Source organism: Amphibalanus amphitrite, unplaced genomic scaffold (assembly GCF_019059575.1).
Source record: "Amphibalanus amphitrite isolate SeventyFive unplaced genomic scaffold, NRLGWU_Aamphi_draft 002030F_arrow, whole genome shotgun sequence".
Taxonomy (NCBI): domain Eukaryota; kingdom Metazoa; phylum Arthropoda; class Thecostraca; order Balanomorpha; family Balanidae; genus Amphibalanus; species Amphibalanus amphitrite.
This window is the reverse complement of record NW_024883523.1, coordinates 30,760-50,236: the sequence shown is the minus strand read 5'-3', so window position 1 is coordinate 50,236 and position 19,477 is coordinate 30,760. Positions and strand designations below refer to the sequence as shown.

Genomic DNA, 19,477 nt, shown 5'->3' with positions numbered 1-19,477 from the left:
GTGAGTTTTGCTGATGAACGGCATGTCCTATCATTGGCTGTGACTGAGTTTGTGTCGTCCCATATGCCGTCCTAGCCGCAGCCGCTTGGCTGCCGCCAGTGTAAGTGGAGTGGCACGGATTCCTGTCTGTATGGTGTATAAACCGTATGTGATGCCATGCTGATTGCTGCCACCCTATGTGTCAATCTGCGAGCCAAGCCATATTGTGTCACTGTGTCACGCCTCCTCTTCTGGTGACACCTTTCCTTGCCGCTCTGCTAATATAACGTGCGGCTTGCCAGCTACCCCGTATCACATCGCCTCCGACTCTGACCTTTGGATTTCTTTGTGCATTTCAGTATACTCGCACTCGAGTCAAGGCAGCGTGGGCACGCGGTACGACCCCGAGTCGCTGAAGGGAGACGTGGCGGCGGCCCGGGGACGGGTCCAGTCACTGCGGCTCGAGCTCGAGAGGATGAGGACAGAGATGGCCTTCAGAGAGCGCGGGGTCGAGACGCTGGCACAGTGAGTGGCGAGGAGAAACGGGGACTGTCCTGGGATCTGAGGGGCTCTTGTGGGTATTCCCTAGGTGTGGAGGAACTCTGATGGGTTTGTTCCGGGGTAGGGGTTGTTTGAGAATGCGGTTGACTCTTCGTGTATGCTGATGACTGGCATGAGACTGAGATTGTCTGGGTAGTTCACCGAGTAATTTGTGGTGTCTTTGGCAACACCAAGGTCTCGTGTAAGGAATGTTTGGCAAGGGGCACCAATTACAACATTGGTTTTATATTTATTTCAAATTCCTGGGATGACCCACTCATTTACATTGCGTCTGAAACGAAGAACAGCAGCTAGTATTTCCCTGCTGCTTGTTGTAGCCATTTTGAACGTGTCACCATTGCTGTCCTCTGGAGTCGGTCGGGGGGCCGCCGACTGACGCCGCTCAGTCTGGCCTGTGTATTCGCGGGAGGCCCCCTCCCCCGCGAGGGCTGGGGAGGGGCCAGCCGGATTCCTCTGAGAAGGAATGCGGCGCCGGCTGCTGGCAGGCCCCGTTGTCCAAACACAGCGCCGCGCCGCCCCGGCCCGGGGACGGGGTGGGGGTGGCGTGGCAGCGGCCGTGTACCGAACGCCGGCCGCCGCCGCGCCCTTTGATGCCTGTTGATGTTGGCCGGGCGGCCCGCGCTGTGCCCCCTCGCCTTCTGTGGTGCCTTTGGATGTCGTTCCCTACCTTATCGCTTCCTCCACATTCTTAGATGTTCTCTTTCTCCGGCCATTTTCCTTTGCTCTCGTTTTTTTAAGGTTTCTTGTTCCTTTCTCATGTCTTCCTTTTGCGATTTTAATATAGCTTTGAGATGAGCCCTGTCCTCCCCGCTAAGCGACACGCGTGTGAGCCCTCGTCTAACCAAGGAACAGTCTCTTTCAAAACCCGGTTGTACTGCCGTCCAACCTGTACCGTTTGACCCCAACCCTGTCTCCGTCCAGCCTCGGCCATGCTTTCGGCCTTGACCCCACTCCTGACCTCATCTGACCCTTACTCCCGTCCCCTTAGGGTGGAGATGAAGATGACCTCTCTGCGCTCACCCTACACCGTCTCCGAGGCCGAGGCCATCATCGAGGAACTAACCAACATCGACCGGTCTCTGACCTCTGGCGAACGGGAGAAGCAGCAGCTGCTGCAGTGTCTGTCGCAGCTGCGTCACGAGCTGCAGCGGCTACAGCCGGCGGCGGACGGCTCCGCGCCCGAGGATGTCGCCTACGGGCTGGCGGCCTCGCAGAAACTGAGCATCGCCTCACAGACAGATCTGTCCAGTGATGTGAGTGCGGGCGATTGTTGGCGTGGTAGGATGAGCTAATAATCATGGGGCAGGAAGATAGCTCTTGTGCTGGGATCCCTGCTTTAGTGAGAGAGCTGTTCAAAGAAGAGGAAAGATGTTTCCTAATTATTAACCGTCTTGTATACAGTGTCACTTTGCTATGTCGGCTGTAACATCTTGTTAATTGTTTGGGTCCATGCTTGATGAAACTTTCGTAATAACCTGTGACGAAGCTCGCTTTATGTCGCATCTGGCCCTACACTACCTTTGACTCTAGTCGATTGGCGATCTAACATGACTTGTGACCCGTGGCCGCTGACCTGTGACTGTGACCTCCGACCTGACCCGACCTGACCTGTCTCCCCAGGTACGACCAATCGGGGCCCGGCTGGCCGACGTCGCCCGGCTGCGACTTCAGTATGAGGAGTCAAGGAAGCAGGTCCAGGCGATACAGCACCAGCTGGCCGACATTGAGGATCGACTGCAGCCCGAACAAACCGAATCGGACAAGGATAGGTGAGAATACGAATGACGGGAAGCCAGGGAAACGGAGAGTGAGAGGGGCAGGGTGCTAGCAGTAAAGTGGCAGAGGGTCGGATACTAGTACAGGGTATAAAATTGGAGACGGGACCTGACCGAATTCGTGGAATAGGCACAGCGAGACACAGAAGAGCTGGCATATTGGAGTAATGGCTGAAAAAGCAGGGACGGGGAGAAGGCTTAGCTTAGCTGGACAATCAGGAAGAACGGCTGGTGGTGGGGGCAGACGCGGTGGGAGTGTGGCGGCGTCAGCGTCACATCGGCGCTGGAGCGAGCTGGCGCCACAGCGGCGGTGTCCAGCCGTCGCCAGGAAATGCTCGACTGGTAGTCCGGAACTGGCGACAGTGAGTCGCCGCCTCCGTCAGCCCGACAGTCACCGCCGGCCGCCGCGCGGCCCGACCCAGTCCGAGCTGACATTCCGTCCGTCAGTCGGAGCGTGCAGAGCCATCGGCTGGCGTTTCCCGGACCGCGTGCACAACTGCACACGGCCCCGATGTCGGCACTAGATAGCTGAGTGCCCTGTGCCGCTCCGGCGTCGGGCCGCGGGGAGGGCTCCAACTGGGGGGAGGGGGGGGCATGCCGTTGGCGTGGCCATGGGTGTGCAATGTAGGTACACAGTTGTACTGTGCAATGTGCAATGTGCATGGTTGCAGCGCGTAGGGGTGCGCTGTTGATGGGTGAGGACGGCGATGGGACGGGAATGCCTGGAAACGGGCTTGTGGGCTTGATCGTCGGTACAGCTTTGTCTGTTACGGTTTGGATGGTTATATTTGGTGAGCTGGGTAGGGGATGGCCTTTGACCGCTGAATGCATAAGACCGCCAGACATAATATTGCGCTAAAATGTTTGACCAGTGACCCTGACCTGACCTTTTATGTTTGGAACTTTGAATTGTGATGTATTCGTTACAACAGCCAACCGCCTCGATACCCCATCCTTATATACTCTTGTTTTTCCCGAGGGCATTTTCTTGACACTTATGCTCGCCTTGCCGGCAGGTTGCTGCTGATCCAGGAGAAGGAACAGTACCTGAGGGAACTGCAGCGGGTGGCAGCGAGCCAGCGGTCCGGAGACGAGGCTGACTCGATCCAGAGTCGCATCTACCGACTGCAGATCGACATACAAGAGGCGATGGAAATGTCCAATACTATCATTGCCGACCGGTGAGTGCTGAGTCTCCCGCCCTCAGAGCCACTGTCTCTTGAGTTCGCCGGACACTGCGGCTACCTTCAATCGGTCCATCTACTGTCATGGTGCCTGCATGCAGGGATATTTCACCTCGGATACGCCGCGTGGCTTCACAACTCGTTTTCACAGATTGTCTGATGCGATTATCTTCAGCCGGTGAAGGGTTTCCCATGCAACGCGAACTGCGCAGTACGACTCGGTTTGGGGTGGGCAGGTCCGTGTGGCGAGATCCGGTCCGTGTTGCCGCTTCGTGTCCTCGTGTTTTGTCTGACCCATACCATCGGTGCTCGTCAGGTTACGACTATACGAGGACCGGCAATCACTCTTGGCGGGCCTGCGAGACGCCATGACGCGCATGGTTCAGTTAGAGACACAGCTGCGCAGCTCAGCCAGCAGTCTCAGCATCAGCAGCAGTAGCAGTCTGGGCAGCCTCAGCAGCCACGCCAGCAGTCTGTCCAGCCTCAGCTTCACCGATATCTACGGCCTGCCCCAGTACGCCGAGCCCGCGGGCGGCGGTGGCGGAGGCGGCGGGGGCGGTGGCGGCGGCTCCGGAGTAGACATGGTGGACCTGCAGCGGCGGGTGGAACGTCTCCTGCACGCCAGTGACGGCGAGCTGCAGCCGGCGTCTCTGTCTCCCCGCTCCTCTCTCGAGTCCGTCTCGCCGCCCGTCTCACCGTTCGAGGCGGCACCTCCGCCCGCCTACGAGCGCGCCGACTCGGCGGGCGCCGTCGGTGGGCCCGAGCCGCCCCTCTCGCCGATCCTGGAGGCCGAACTGGACGCGGCCGTGGCCGGCGAGCGACCCGTCTCAGCGGCGGTCAGCAACGAGTCCGTGGCCGGAGACTCGGGTGTGTTCGAGGCGTGCAGCCGCCGCCTACTGGCCAGTCTGGAGACTGCCCAACTGCAGGTCCGGCTGCGCTACGCGCTGGCCGATGGAGTTCTCTACGTGGGCATCGAGCGAGCTCGGAACCTTTCGGCGCTCTCCGTGCCGGAAGGCCTGCCTGTGTGAGTACCCGAGGCGGGGCAGAGGGGAGAGAGGAGTGAGAATAGCTGGGATGGGAACAGAGGTGGGAGTAGCGGAATGGGGCAGAATTCTAAGAGATGCGGAGGAGCACTGGGGTGTTGCAGGGGGGAGGGGGTCCTGGGGTGGTGCAGTATACCTACAACATTATGTGCAATCTTACATCCTGGGCTTATTCGACACGCCTTGTCATTTTCTGTGTGAACCTCGGACATCGTCTCGCCCGTCACCTCCTAAACAAACCCAGTAACCCCTGATCTCTCCCCTTCAGATACGTGAAGGTGGCGCTGTTGCCCAACCCTCCTGCCGGCTTCTTCGCGTGTCGCACCCACCCTGTGACGGAGCTGGAGAGGCCCACGTTCGGCGAGGTGTTCCCGTTTCCCATTCAGCCGGACAGACTCGTCTCAAAGTCGCTCAAAATCAACGTCTGGACGGCCGAGGAGGAGGCGGATGACATCTGCTTGGTGAGTGGCCCGGGCGGGGTCGGTCTGGTGACTTCTGTTGTGGGTTATTGACTAAACCATCGACTAAACGCAGCTGGGCAGCTGGGCTTTGTGTCATGTTAAATGTTCAAAACTATTGCGACTAACAATATTAGTTATTAGTTTTTGTTAAAACTAATATTGCGCTTCTCAAGATCATACACCTTAAGCAGCAGTCGATAGTGACAAGTATTGTCATTTTTAAGTCCAGAGTGCATTTCGTGTGTTTCTTTCTGAGGCCTGTTTCACTAACAAATAAAACTTGAAATTACAAAGAAAAAGCTTGAGTTTACAAGAAATAATTACCAACATTTGAGATTTGGGTTTCACGAAACCTTTGAACATGAATTTTGAGTTGAAAATTTGCAAACTTTTTTACAAGAAAAAGTTTGCTAGAAAACATGGGAATCGCAAACTTTCTGTTTCACGAAGACCAGAAGCTTGAAAGAAAACATCGTAATTACAAACCTGAAATTCCAGTGGTCCTGACGTTCGGAATTTTGATACTTTTTGTGCAATAATGCAAAACAGTCATATATTTTGAACAACTATGCTTTGTTGAATCGTTTCATGCTCTTCCTTTACTTTTCACACACCCTAAGAAGCAAAATAATCGGTATTAAAATATCGTCATGTTTTGTCATTGGCGCGCCATAATTGCATTCAACAGTCTTCTGCTGTCAAATGTTTTGCGTGTTATTTTCTTCCAATAAAAGGATAATGTGAACTATCATTCATATCTTTACCAACAGCATCATTATTAATAATTTAATTAGACAGCTTTTGACATGAATACTAGACAAAATTTGATAAAAAGAAGCAATATCTTTAACATGCTATAGTTCTTGATTAAAAACAATTTTACTGTTTACAAGTTTATTTGCAAACATTTTCTTATCGGAGGTGCTACTGGCGATGAAGCTTAGTGAAATCGGTTTTTACGTAGTTGGTAAAAATACCTATGAATTGTAAACTACAAACACTTGTAATTGCAAGTTTTTAGTGAAACAGGCCTCTGATGGCCTCCAATGTGATGACCCTCAAGTTACTGCTCATTCATTATGTGTGCTTGTACTGACCAGTTGAATCACTCCGGTCGTCTGCAGGGAAGCACCCAGGTCAGTCTGGCCGAGTTCAGTGCCAGCGACACCTCACTGAAGTGGTATAACGTGATGTCGATGTCGGACCCGCCGGCAGCCGCCCACTTCCACTTCGGGTGAGTTTCGCGGCGCCTAGGGTCGAGGGGCAGCGGGGGGCATGTCAGGGCCCCCTGACATACCGCCAGAACGGAATTCACTGTGCTATAGAGTAAACATACGTTAACACAGAAATGCATGGCATTCAGTATTCACTCTTCCGCTAACGTCAATGTATACGTATATCTCTCGATCAGGAGAATTTTCTGCATTTTTGGGACAGCTTTCAGATAAGCATTATTTGCATGGTTCGATGCAGCTACAAGCTCGTTCCGCAATTCGGTTGCCCCACTTTCTGTGGAATGTGCATATGCGGCGCATATCTCTGCCCCCCTCTCTCTGGCGTCGATCAGTCTGTCTGACACTCCCCCGGCCCCTCCCCACCAGATCTGACGTGTTGGAGGCGGCAGCGGCAGCCGCAGCCAGCTCGCGGGATGAGGCGCCTCACGACTCCCGAGCCTCAACTATGACGGGCCCTCCCGAGGACTATTCGCCCTTGGAGGAAATGGTGAGCGGAGGGAGCGTGCTTGATGCGCGAGGGAATGCGGGGGGGGGGGGGGTGACTTGTGAGTGGGGCGCATCGCAACAGTCTCACTGATGTTTGATTCATTGGGGTACATATGCAATGGAAGAAGTCCGTGCGAGCTTTGTCACTTGTGCAATATATTCGCCGTATTTAGTTCCGTAGGTATGCGTCCGACTGACAGCCTCTTGGCCTGGCCTTGACCATTTCATAGCAGGCTCACTTGCATCGACGGCAGTCACCTCCCATCCCTCTCACAGCCTCTCACCTCACTCACTCACTCACTCACTCACTCACTCACTCACTCACTCACTCACTCACTCACCCGCCCCTCTCTCCCCTCAGTCGCTGCTTGACAGCGGCATGGCTCTCTCCGCGGAAACAGAGGACAAGGGTACCAACACAGAGTGTGTGTTCGGTCCGGACCGCTCCCTGCGCACACCGTCCCTGGCCGGTTGCGGCGGCGCCCGGCCCAAGACGCCCACCGTCAAACGCTCGCAGACGTTCTCACCGAGCGCGGCCGTCAGTAAGAACCAGGTGAGAGCCGGTGTGAGAGTGGTGAGCGTGGGGTGGTGGCTGATGCTGGGGGAGGGGGCGGGGGCTTATGCTGTGTTTGTGTGGTGACCTATATGCATGTTTCTGTAAGTGTAAGAAAACATGAAATATTGATAGGTTGTGACATTGTATCGAGGTTTTTCGAACGATTTGTCATCGAACATGATGACCATGCAACATGCATGGTCATCTCTGCATAAAACGTGATCATGCATAGCCAACAAATTCATGAATATGCGTACAAACTCATTGCATATCAGTATGCATGCGCGTGCCTGCATATGATCGTGTCATTATCAAATCGTGTGTTGCAGACCTTTCACTACAGAAGTAATGTGTAAACATTGCGCCCCTTCATATTTTGCTTTTCCGCGATTTGGCGTCATTGATATGCAGACGTACTGACGTTGCTGCCTGTTCTTGCTTCTCACAGTAGTCTTAGACACTACTTTTGGCACTACTTTCAGTTCCTTTATAACTTGTCCTCATGGATCCTACCCTAGTCTCTTCCGTTTTCAATGCGGGTGTCCATGTCTTACCTCACCCCTTTAAACTGCGTATGTTCTGTATCTGACCCCTCGACTTCTCCCCATTCACAGTACCTGTGTCGGCTGTGTGGCCTTTCTTCCCTCTCATTTCCAGTGTGTTTGCCCCATTCTAACCTCCCCTCTCTGTCCCCTCACAGTACGTATGTCGGCTGAACCGCTCCGACTCGGACTCTGCCATTCCGACGGTGCGTCGCGGGGGCAGCTTCCTGCGGGGTGCCGCCGAGCGTCGCTCGCTGCGCTGGAAGCTGGCGCCGCAGACCACGCCGCCGTCTGCGGCCGCCCACCGGCGCACCCAGTCTGTGCGACTGCGTAGCAGGACGTCACTCGACCTGGAGCTCGACCTCAAGGTCAGTCCGGTCACCTCGGTTGCAGTGTAATGGATGGTTTTTGGTATAGCTTTGTTGTGTTAGGTCAGAGGAGTGGTTTGATGGGATCTGAGTACTGTTTGCGTGACTCATAAATAGAACTTGCTACAGTCTTGTTAAAAAGCGAACCAGCAGAATGCACTTTAAATCAACTAAAAGACTGATTGTACTTTCTCATCGACTCACTTTTTTCTGGGTGTGTTGTTAATTGTTATACCCGACGATAGACTATATTGAGGCATGAGCTCGGGCGCTAGTGCTTGCCGTTTCTGACTTTATTTGTCCACCTCCCCAGGCGCAGCAGCTGAAGCTGCAGAACATGCACGAGGAGATCGGGATGCTGCGCACGCTGAAGGGAAAGCTGGAGGAGGTGAAGGAAGCGCCCGAGAAACTGAAGGAAGGCGACTTCGTGGCGGCCGTCATACGTGAGGTAAGGAGCAGACACTGGAGGTGGTTTGGTGGGACCCTGGTCACCGGATGGGTGGAGGGAGCATAATAGTGCAACGGGTTTCACGTAGAGATAGGGGAGGGGGATAGACATGGGATTTCCCATTTCCGATAGTTATTGCGCAGCTGCACTGCAGCTATGCATTGCGCAGCTATGCATTGTGCTCCTGTTATGTAATGTGCTCTGCGGTGAGGTTTTCACAAGACGCGTTCTGCTGAAAGTGGTTCTGTTATTTTATTCGATATTCACCAACATACATTGAACATGACTCGCCTCTTCCCGCACGTGACTGATCCGTGCTGGTCGGGAAATTAAGAAATCGATTGAATAGATAAGCAATCAGCATGCTCAGTGCTGAAACAGCCTGTTTATTTATCCCTCACTTTTATTGCTGAACTATTGTGACCCTCCTGTGACCCGTTGTGACCTTTACTGACCCTGACCTCTGTCCCTGCAGTTGGAGCGAACCAGCCCGCGGGAGGCCCCTCAGACACCCGAGGACAAGAGGGTCGAGAAACTGCTGAGGAAAACCTCCAAGGACGTCTACAAACTGAGGAGGAGCAAGTCCACCACGCCCGGAAAACCCGACATGGAAGCATTCAAGTGAGTGTCTACCAAGATGACGTGCGCAATACACTCATCAGCTTTTGAAGTGATATATTACATATCCTGCAGTTTTTTATACCCATTCGACTGATCGAGATCGTCATTCACTTGTTCAAATGAAGTGTCATTCACCTGACTTATGAGAACGACATATTTCTCACTCGTTACTTAGTATTTTGTAAGCTCAAGCTGATGCAAGGTCCTGACTCTTGAGCGCTCATCGCCCTGTGTCTGTCTGTGACGATATCTCATGGTATGGTCATTGGTCACCTGTACTCTAAATGATGCCCCTGTTGTCACTCTGAACTCGGCATTGTATGCGCACCGCCTAACATCCATCCACCTTCCCCCGCAGGGAGCGGATGTACTTTTTCATCCAGACGGCTCCGACGTGCCCGGTGGCCGTCACGGAGGAGCGCTGCTCTTCGGACGGCGCCGACACCGACACGGAGCCACCGAGCAACCGGAGCACGCTCAAGCGCGGCGCCGCCTGTCCGTACGACTGCGGCGCCAGTGCGGCAGACGAGGATGAGGAGGGGAGCGTCGAGTCGGGCCGGTCGACTCTGACGCGCGGCGCCGCGCCGCCCGCCGCGCTGGGAGTGCTCTCCTCCGAGCGCGTGCTCCAGCAGCTGGAGGAGGCCTGGAGGAGGGACGAGCCGTCGGCGCCAACCGTGCGGACCACCGCGGGTAGTGAGGTCTGCCCCGGCGGACAGGAGCAGAAGAGGTTCACCTATGTGGTGGATCGAGAGTTTGGGGTCGAGGTCTAAATCAAAATGCAATGCTCACGTAGATAAGAGAGAGGGAGACAACTGCAATACTGAGATTCGGTAGCTGTGCCGGTTGCCTTACTGTTGTTAAGAAGAGCGGGGATGTAGCGGTGTATCGGCGTCGGCGTTTCGTGATGCCGGCGCCCCTGTTGTCGCATTGTGCCACAAAGTGCATTCACAATCATGTTGCTGTCAGTTTGTTACATCCATTGTTTACAAAGGGCTTTACGTAGAGCTGACAATATATGTGTGTGCGCGCGCGAGTGACTGCGGGCCGTGTGTCAAATCTCAGGTCAGTGTTGCGCCGGCGCGCCGTGCCGTCGGCAGCCTCTGCCAAATCTGCCTTGGACGGCTGCGCGCGCGTGCGCCCTTCCGACCGCACACTGATCCTCTGCCATTGTAAAAAGTAGACGATTTAACTCAGTAGCGTGTTTATTTCTGAAAATATAATATATGAATATATGAAGGAGACGAACAGTGACGAGTTTGAGTCCGCCTCGCGTAAGACGAGTACATGGCAGGCAGCGGGGCGCGCGACCAGGCGCCTCGCGAAGCTCGCGGTGATCACGGCGTCTTTGGTTCGGCGCGGCGGTGGCGCCACTGGCGGCGGCGCGGTAAAGCTCGATCGGTGTGACTGGCGAGGGCCCAGCGACTGGGCGACTGATGACTGGCGCGTGACAGCTGACACCCGGTGACTGATCGGTCTCAGGTCCGCCAGCTGTCATCGTCTATTTCGGCGTACACTTCATCTGCAAAGAGGACAAGCTGGTCTTCAAAGGAATCGGCGACTCACGGTAAGATATTCATAGTTATCCACGGGTCGGCCGCAGTGGCTCCCAATAAGCTATCACACAGCTGCGAGAACAAAACTTATGAACTATAACGAACATCTGAATGACGAACGAATACAAAACTAAGCCGAATACTTGCATGCCACCTCGCCATTTGACAGTGACAGTGCTATAACAAAAATTATTTCATGTGCTCTCAATTCCCCTACCGCTTACAAGACCTTGTCTATCAGGCAGTGACCAGTCTCAATATGTGCGTGAATATCTTACCTTCTTCTGGACTGGAGGGCGCAGCGTGGATCCCGTCCGCCCCCTGGGCCGGGCGTCCTGCCGGCCGACTCTCCGAATCGGACATCCGCTGCAGCGTTTTGTACACGCCCGACTTGTTGGGCACGAGGCCGGGGCCGGGCCGGGACTCTCCGCCGGCTCCAGTCCTCCCGTAGCCCGCCGACCGGGCGTCCTGGCGTACCGGCAGCGCCGGCTTCGGCTTCGGCTTGCCGGCAGCCGCGGTCGGTTTGGGCGCCAGCACGGCGGGTTTGGCTGGCGACCCGGCGGGCTTGGCCGGCGGCGCTGCCGGCCTACCGACGGGACTCAGCGCTCGCACGCCGCCGGCAATCAGCGCCTGTTTTCGGGCCAGTTCGGCGCTGACGGGTATATTCGTCGGCCGCGGTCCGGGCCGGCCCGCAGAGGGTGCGGGCTCATCGTCACCGGTCGACTGTCGATTCAGCCGCCGGATGACGTCGGCTACGCTCCCTGAACCGCTCACAGCTCCGGCGGTACCGGCGCGCGGCCGCGACCCAAGAGGCAGCTTCGTGGGTCGTGTCGGTCCGTCGGTGGTTGTAGAGGGCGGCTGGGGCGGCTGAGTGTTCCCGTTTTCCACGGTAGGTGTCTCTGGCGTCGTGGTGCCCGGCGGTCGGAAGGGCCGCACCTGTTTGGGTAGTGTCTTGTAGTGGCTCTCCTGTGGGGGATGACAGTCATTCTCTGATCCACCTGATGAGTTGCCGTACCCCTCATCAGGCGCTTCCTCGGGCGTTTTGACCGGGAGAGGACTGGGATGACACGGCGGTTGCAAGTACTCCGACTCCAGCACATTGTAAAACGGGTCGGACGGCGGTGCCAGGGCGGGGTGAACTGACGTATCCCCCAGCTCATCATACAGCTCCTCTTCTATGACATCTGCTGCTGGGGATGGCACGCGCGCAGTGTCCGGGACCCTCTGTGGCAGCGGTGGCGGAGGCAGCTGCGGTGGGAGGGTCGGTACGGCTGGGACGGAGCCGGCCCGTCCCCGTCCGTCCCTCTGAGGTGGCGGGGGCGGCGGCTGTCCGGGCGGGGGCGGCGGCGGCGGCTGTCCGGGCGGCGCCAGCGGTGCTCGGTCCGGCAGAGGTGGCGGCGGCGGTGACCGGGGTGCTGCCGTCGTCTCACTGGGGAGCGCCGGCAGGGCTCTTGTCCTGCCCAGTGTCGATCGGAGGGGTGGCGGCGGCAGCACCGGGGCCAGCCAGTCCGGCTCCGGTGGCATGCCCGACGGTGACCCGACCGTGTCGTATATTTCATCCTCCTCGACCTCTACCGCGGGACCGCCAGTCGGCAGCGCAGCGTCTGTCGCTTGCGGTCGCCCCGCCGACGGCCAGCTAATATCCTCATAAATCTCGTCCTCCTCCACCGCTTCGTGCCCCTGCTCTGGCTCGTAGTACAGGTCCTCCTCCACCGGGCTGACAGGAGGCGAGTGTGACTGCTGCTGTCGCTTCAGAGCCACGGTGGCAGCCGCAGCCGCCGAGACGGCCGCAGCCGACAGCATTGGGTCCGGTCCGGGTGCGGGCGGCGCTAACCGCTGTGCGGGCTCCGCCGCCGGCTCCCGCTCGCTCTTACCCGCACGAACTCCCTCGAGTTCCAGTGCTGCCATCCACTGGCGGGCATCCTTCGGTGTCAACGCCAACAGCTGATGTGTCTTCCCTCCCGGCTTCACCAACTCGAAACACAAGGGGCGCTTTTTAGCGTCAACTTCCGCCCCTGGCGGCGGCTGGCGCACCTCATATCCACTGAGACAGATGGAGCGCTTCTGCGCCGCGTCCGTCTCGTTCCGGTACAGATACAGCCAGCCTTCGGTCAGGCCGGCCCAGAAGGCCTTGTAGTTGGAGGAGAGCCACAGTTTCGCCTCCTGTCGCAGCTGGAGACGGCCCCAGCGGCGAGCGGAGGAGCTCACTCGGGCGGCCGGCACCTGCTCGGCAGCAGACGACTCCTGTGACGTCTGGGACTGGATGGAGACCACCTCCGGGTCCGGAGCCGGGGCCTCGAGCGACACGGACGGGGCCGGCTGACCTGCGGAACAACAGAGGCGTCAGATGGTGGAGCTACCCACGGGTAGAGCAAATATGGTCTGCTGAGAGCCATGGGAACAGACTGACAGGGGCTGGGATATGATCTCAGACGGTTTCAGGTATGCCTATCTGATGTTGCGTGACTTGTGCAGTATCGGCGGTTGTAGCAGCAGGTACCTAAACCTCGCCACCCCAGCGGCCTAGCCTCCCAAGTCCCAGCGCCCTTGCGGTGATGTCCGGTGGTTATCAGACTGAGGTCAGCCCGGCCGCCGACGGATGCGGATGTTATCGACTCGGACTGCAGCTAACCGCAAACACTCAGATAGCAGGAAGACGGCAGGGGAGGAAGCGGGCGGTGTGGTCCTGTGCCAACCTCTCAGCGGCAACTGAACGGCGGGGTGGTGCAATGGGCCTGGGCTAGTAGATATCGAGCTGGATACCCAGCATGCTTGGCTTTACTAACATATCTTTTTCGGTTAGACTTTTAACGGGATATTTTGCGCATATCGAGGAGTAGGGAAGTTTGACGACACAGATGCAAACAAGCAGGTTAAATGTACTCGTACACTTAAAATAAATGAACGAATGAAAGTTACATAACATACCATCAATTATTACCTATGAGAGGATACATGAGGCGCGCGGATGCAAAAACATTGTTCTTGAAATAAAACGCCGGTACAGCTAGCACCGCTAGCACCCTACCTTCGGGAAGTCCGAGCATCCTGGCCGCCTTGCCGCCCATGGGCAGGTAAGCCTCTGCACGCTCTGCCGAGTCCTGAGCCGCAGGTACGGCCGCCGGACCCAGCTCATCATACTCCTCCTGCGCCTCGGAAGGCAGATCGTACGTGTCTCCTCCGTCGCCCCCGCCCGTGTCGTCATAGTAGGCCTCCTGGATCGTCTCGCCCTGGCCGCCGGCGTCATCATACTCCAGGTCGGCCGACGCTGTGTCGTCGTACGTGGCGTCATCGGCTCCCGTCCCGGCTGGGCCGAGGATTGGGTACCGCACCACCAGCAGCTGCAGCTGTGTGCGCAGCTGCTGCAGCTGGTAGCGGCATCGAGCCTCGCAGCTGCTTCCCCAGCCGTCAGCAGAGAGCGAGGCGTCCAGGAAGCGGCTGACATCTGGCGGCAGAAATGGGGAAGCTCTGTTACTCGGGCGGTCACCAGAGGGAAGAGAGGGCTGAGAGGGTCGAGGTCGGGCTGTCATCACGCTGACATCTAAACACGCGCCGGGGCTCTGAGGTGCCGGCGCTGCACACCCGATCGTCAGTCGGCTGCAGTCAGCAGATGACCGAGTACGTGCGATAACACACAAACTGTGAGTGGATGCAATGACAAAATAAATATCTACGGTCCTGGGAAGGCAAAACCAACCGATTTAGAGATAGGTACAGGTCTCGCGGGTTTTAGCGGTAGGTTTTGCACCTAGAAAATTTAGTGTACTTCAGGCTATATCTTCGTCGTCTTAAGCTTTTAAGTGTTGAAGATGCGATCGACTTGTTGGGTAACAAGCCGGCCATGATCGTGTAAAATGGCTTCATCGTAGATCGATTAGTTTCTGAGATATAACCGGAAATGTAAAAGTGCAAAACCTACCGTTTAATCTCGCGAGACCTGTACCTATATATGCGAGGTCACTCAAAGCTCTTATTTGTTGTGCGTTCATGGCCGGGCAGGTCCGTCCAACTCATTGCAGTGAGGGATAACTCCGAAGCACATAGAACAGTAGCCTATAGCCGGGCGGCAGTCCCAGTTCCAGCCGAACTCCCCGACCCGGACAAACCCTTATGACGTCACCAGTCCGGGAAAAACCGCACGTCGCGATAGGTATACCGTTTCGGTCGATGCATTGGCCAGCAGCTCAACACTATGAACGGCTTATATAGCCTTGCTATGAACGTTTGGGCTGGCATACAAATGCATCGAGTATTGCTAAGGCGCTAAGCCCGTCTAATGTCTGTGTGCTTTAATTAATAACGCAAAACTGCGGAAATAAAGGCGAACATCGACCGGCCGGTGGCATTGCCTAACCAATGCATACCTAATGCTGGTGAAACAGCTCCCATACAGCCGAGTTGACACGATATTGAGTAAATTGGCCGCTGTTCAATGTTCATGTGAGTGCAATGAGTGCAAGGCCCCCGACCTGTCGGTCGAAGCCCCTTCGAACAGCGCTTTTAATCGGTGCAATTTATGTATGTGCAAAAGTTCAATAGTAGCTTCCTATTAATTAACTATCGCAACATAGACCACAGATGCCCTCACAGCATATAGGACCTACCTACGTCTGGATGAGCTGAGGCCTCATCACCCAGACTATATGGAGCACGGACTACTGCAGCAGACCGTCTTACCTACATTAGCCAATCGTATTCAGGGCTCAGGTGTTATCTGGGGCGGTAGCTGGGCTGCAGCTGCAAGGAGGTAGTTTTTAGGCGATCTTTACCCGTCTGAGTCGGAAGCGGGCGACCGCCAGGCGGGGCGGGGCGGCGGTGAGGGGGGGGGGCAGACGGCCCAGTAACCAGCTCAAGTGGTGACGGGGTGACCCAAGGCTGGGACGGCCGGACTGCGTGACTCTGCAGCCCATAGGAGACCAGCTGGGCCGCAGATGAACAGGAAAACGGAGCACCCAGGCCCGCTGCACAGCTGACAGCTCAGCCAGGGGTAGTTACATGGCGAGGGCATGCACTCACCGGCCCCAATTGAACCGTCTTTGTTGGTGGCAACCACGCGACAGTTACCGGGGAAAATGACCAGATAGCAGTTCCATTATAATGACAATCAGCCACAACGCACGAGAGGCAGATAAGACCACGGGCCCTTCGCCCAGTTTCAAGTACAATACAATCAGGTCTAGTGCTGTTTGCCTCCCTCGGGAGTCTTGCAGTTGAGTTTGCAGACACTTCAAGACAGCGGTCCGATGCCACAGACCATTCGAACTTTTATGGCGGTCCACAAGCAATGACTCATGCCCAGTACATTTTCGAAGACAATGAGGGTTCGCAGTGGGCGCGAGCTCCCTGCCAGGAAAACTACCCGCCGCAGCAGCGATGAGCCGACTGCCCGACCCATGGCCGTCCACCACTGCACGCAAGGGCCGATGGGTTAATCGGAACGGTTGTACTTACAAGCTACACCACACATACACGGAACTGTGGGCTAGTGGTTACAACTTACATACAAGTGTGCCAGCTGAGCGTGGGCCATCGCGTTCATGTGAAGGCACAGGTGCTCGCCGCCCCCGAATGCAGCTGCTATTACGAACTACACCTTTTTACGTCCAATTTAGGCGGCAGTGCACACATTTCAGGCATAGTGTAAACGATTTCGACTGTCGGCATAGTCTGTCTGTTGCGAACTGTCAAAATTGGTTGCACTATTATTGAACTGTGTGCACTATGTGCACTATTTGGCCGTAAAAAATGTGCACAGACGATCGTAAAAGGATCTTTGATCAATATCGGTGGGGTCAGATCCCCGATCCATTTTCTCAGAGTTATGCACATGTCTGGCAATTCCATAACCCTGTGTTTGTATCAGGACGATTCTGTTCCGGTGCGACCACCCTGGCACCGCGGGCGGGCCGGGACTGGACAGTCCGTGCTGGATTGGCCCCGGCGTGGGTCGTGGGGTTTTCTACCCAGCGTCGCCACGCTATCGGCAGTTTCTTCCGTTCCTGGCCTGCGCCTCTCTTCCTTCTCTCTATCTCCATTCCTCTGCTGAGTTAGCTTTAAGCAAAACTTTAGTGAGAAATAATTATACAGGGTGTCCCAGAATTACCCGGACATTTATTTTCTGGCTAAAAGTGCGATTGCGCTCGATTCTGATGATATACAAGCATCATACTTTTATAAGATATCCCTTAGCTATCGAGCTTGGGGACTGTGTGCTTTTGGTGACCGGTAACGACTCGAGTCAATTATTATCCAGAGTCAAGTAAGAGTAGTCCTTTTCCGTTTTCAGCTTAAGCCACTAATAGGCAACCATGGTGAAACAACTCCCGTTTTCAACTTTGTAAACGGACTTTCGGCATGGTTTTTGCTGGAGAGCTTCAGCAGCTCATCTGCAAGCAGTTAGGATTGAGCAAAGCGCAATTATATCAGCTAACAAAGCCAGAGAGAGCAAGAGATAGACCTGATTGACAAGCTTGGGCTCGGCCAAAAAGGGCCATACACCAGTTGTCAAACGGGTGGTTGCTTGTCATGGACAACAAACGTCACTGATCTAGCTAAGAACTAGCTAAACGATAGATCAGGATTAACTAAAGAACATCAGTCTACTTTCCACCACTATCTTCGCAAAATTTTGGAATTTGGGGTCCCTCGCCTGAAAAATATGCGAAAACTACGGGAAAAGCAGCGAAAATCACTACAATTCATCCCAAAAAAATATAACATATACAACAAAAAATTATATTGAAGCACACTTTGTGGTCTAACGAAGGTATTCAGTCATTTGAACCGCCTGAAAAAGGCGTGTGTGGACGTCAGATGGCTACAACGCCCCAACAGCAGTGACGGCCAGGCACCCGTCGAAAATCAAATTGTGAGACATTTTGAGCCACCGTGCACTCATTCGGCTTGATATGATGGCCCAACGACAGCCGTTAGCACAGAGTACTACTGCGGTAATATTCTACCAGACCAGTAAAAAAACTGGATGCCGTAAACCAAATGGCCATGAACGGGTTTGTTTTGGAAACCAAATCTGTTGGAAGCCAAAGGTCCCGCCATGTTCAGACATGGAGCTTCTCCACTTCAGATGTAAAAAACGCGGCAAAAGTGGTGTAGGCAGCAATTTTTGTTTTGGGGGATAATGCCTTATGACCTGGGAACACTTTGATGTTAAGTTTATCTTATATGATCGTATTATCCTCCGGCAACAGGTCAAAGAAAACAGACCTTCACCCAGTTTCGGGAGAACCGTAAAACAACTGAGACCAGCAATGGCTGGCATTTTCAATCATTGGCGGCTGATCTTGTAACAAGCGTATCTATTGCATGTGCTATTTCACAGCCACCCTAGTTGACTATATAGGACGATAAAAAGAAAAAGGCGCAATCATGTTTGCCTTATTTTATACGCTAATTAACAATGTCCGGGTAATTCTGGGACACCCTGTAGGTATTTAGCTTGACGCGTATTTATATACGTACTAAATATAATTTTGCCGGTAGTTATTCCGAACAGTCAGGCGAGTAGAAATCAACACAATATACACCAGCTCAGCCCCTTGGAAGATCCAAATCCAGACCACAACTACAGACCCAGACTCGCAGACAAGCCCCCTCCCCCCGCTGTGTGACGTCATTGCTTCGGGCGATGGTCAGGGCCGCGGCAATCAGCTGGAACGGCTGACGAAAGTGACGGACAACTCCGTGAGAATCGTGTCGGTGACGGGACCTCTGAAATGTGACCGCACGACCGCATATTTCACTGTCAGGCCACGAAATGTCTTATTAGACACATTGATACAGCGAAACGCTCGTATAAATAACATTTTTTGTTCACCCTCACTGCTTTAATGGAAACGTCATCCTTTGCGAAATATATCCGCTCATTGTTCAATTCGATCGCGAGACGAGCAATATATCAATAATAAGTTCAACAATTACTCTTTCAACGAGCAGCACCGCAAGGTCCAACGTAAGTAAAAGGATAATCGTTTTAAAAATGTCACCATTTGTGCTGTTTGGCTGGGACGGGACAATGGGCTGGGACAATTTGGCTGGGACGAGGATCAGAAAGGAAATGTTTCAGAGCTGCATGTTGTATTTAAAGCTCAATATTAGGTACCTACCAGAATACCTGGATCTACTCGTCTACGAACAAGGCTTCATGGCCGATTGCACCGCTGTCTGAACCCCGGTTTAGAGTACTTTCGAGTGTGTATAGAGGTGCTCCAACGGATGTATTTTTAGTCCGACTGTAGAGGCCCTCTATCCCCCTATCAGCCAGGCGTGAGGAGGACCGTTCGATTTAATGCGAGTGTAATGCCATCCGGCTAAGCTAGAAGCCTGTTATGGATGGTCAATGTCCCAAGTGTTAAACCCGCGACTTATCAATACCAATGCAAACATCCGGCTGATCGTATGCACAGGCAAGAATTCATCATAGGAACACAAACTGCTAGATAGCCCGATAACGCCATGTTATGACTGTGCTGAGATGGGGCAGCACCGAGGGTGACCTTTCGCCGTGAGACGGTGAGTAAACGGACGGAGACGTCTTCTTGAACCGTGCTATTACACGCAGACATATATCCGTGCGACGGAGACGTATATCTGTGCTATTTACACGCAGAAACACTCATCACAGGAAATGTTTGAAGAAGGGTTAAAT

General features: G+C 54.6%; 2 protein-coding genes across 2 annotated transcripts in view; one reads left to right on the top strand and one right to left on the bottom strand.

The window, feature by feature from the left end:
- LOC122376142 (protein kibra-like) overlaps positions 1 to 10,506 on the top strand; it is a 23,552-nt gene extending 13,046 nt beyond the window's left edge. The window contains exons 4-16 of the mRNA XM_043355851.1: positions 339 to 504; positions 1,529 to 1,793; positions 2,161 to 2,309; positions 3,332 to 3,496; positions 3,816 to 4,523; positions 4,811 to 5,003; positions 6,128 to 6,237; positions 6,605 to 6,725; positions 7,086 to 7,277; positions 7,981 to 8,190; positions 8,504 to 8,638; positions 9,114 to 9,259; positions 9,618 to 10,506. Coding sequence (XP_043211786.1) covers positions 339 to 504; positions 1,529 to 1,793; positions 2,161 to 2,309; positions 3,332 to 3,496; positions 3,816 to 4,523; positions 4,811 to 5,003; positions 6,128 to 6,237; positions 6,605 to 6,725; positions 7,086 to 7,277; positions 7,981 to 8,190; positions 8,504 to 8,638; positions 9,114 to 9,259; positions 9,618 to 10,029 — 2,972 coding nt within the window. The 3' untranslated portion in view covers positions 10,030 to 10,506. The remainder of the gene's footprint in view (positions 1 to 338; positions 505 to 1,528; positions 1,794 to 2,160; positions 2,310 to 3,331; positions 3,497 to 3,815; positions 4,524 to 4,810; positions 5,004 to 6,127; positions 6,238 to 6,604; positions 6,726 to 7,085; positions 7,278 to 7,980; positions 8,191 to 8,503; positions 8,639 to 9,113; positions 9,260 to 9,617) is intronic.
- The window catches only part of LOC122376144 (proline-rich protein 36-like), a 23,998-nt gene continuing 14,964 nt past the window's right edge, over positions 10,444 to 19,477 (bottom strand). The window contains exons 2-4 of the mRNA XM_043355859.1: positions 13,841 to 14,257; positions 11,091 to 13,136; positions 10,444 to 10,778 (exon numbers count right to left, since the gene is read on the bottom strand). Coding sequence (XP_043211794.1) covers positions 10,735 to 10,778; positions 11,091 to 13,136; positions 13,841 to 14,257 — 2,507 coding nt within the window. The 3' untranslated portion in view covers positions 10,444 to 10,734. The remainder of the gene's footprint in view (positions 10,779 to 11,090; positions 13,137 to 13,840; positions 14,258 to 19,477) is intronic.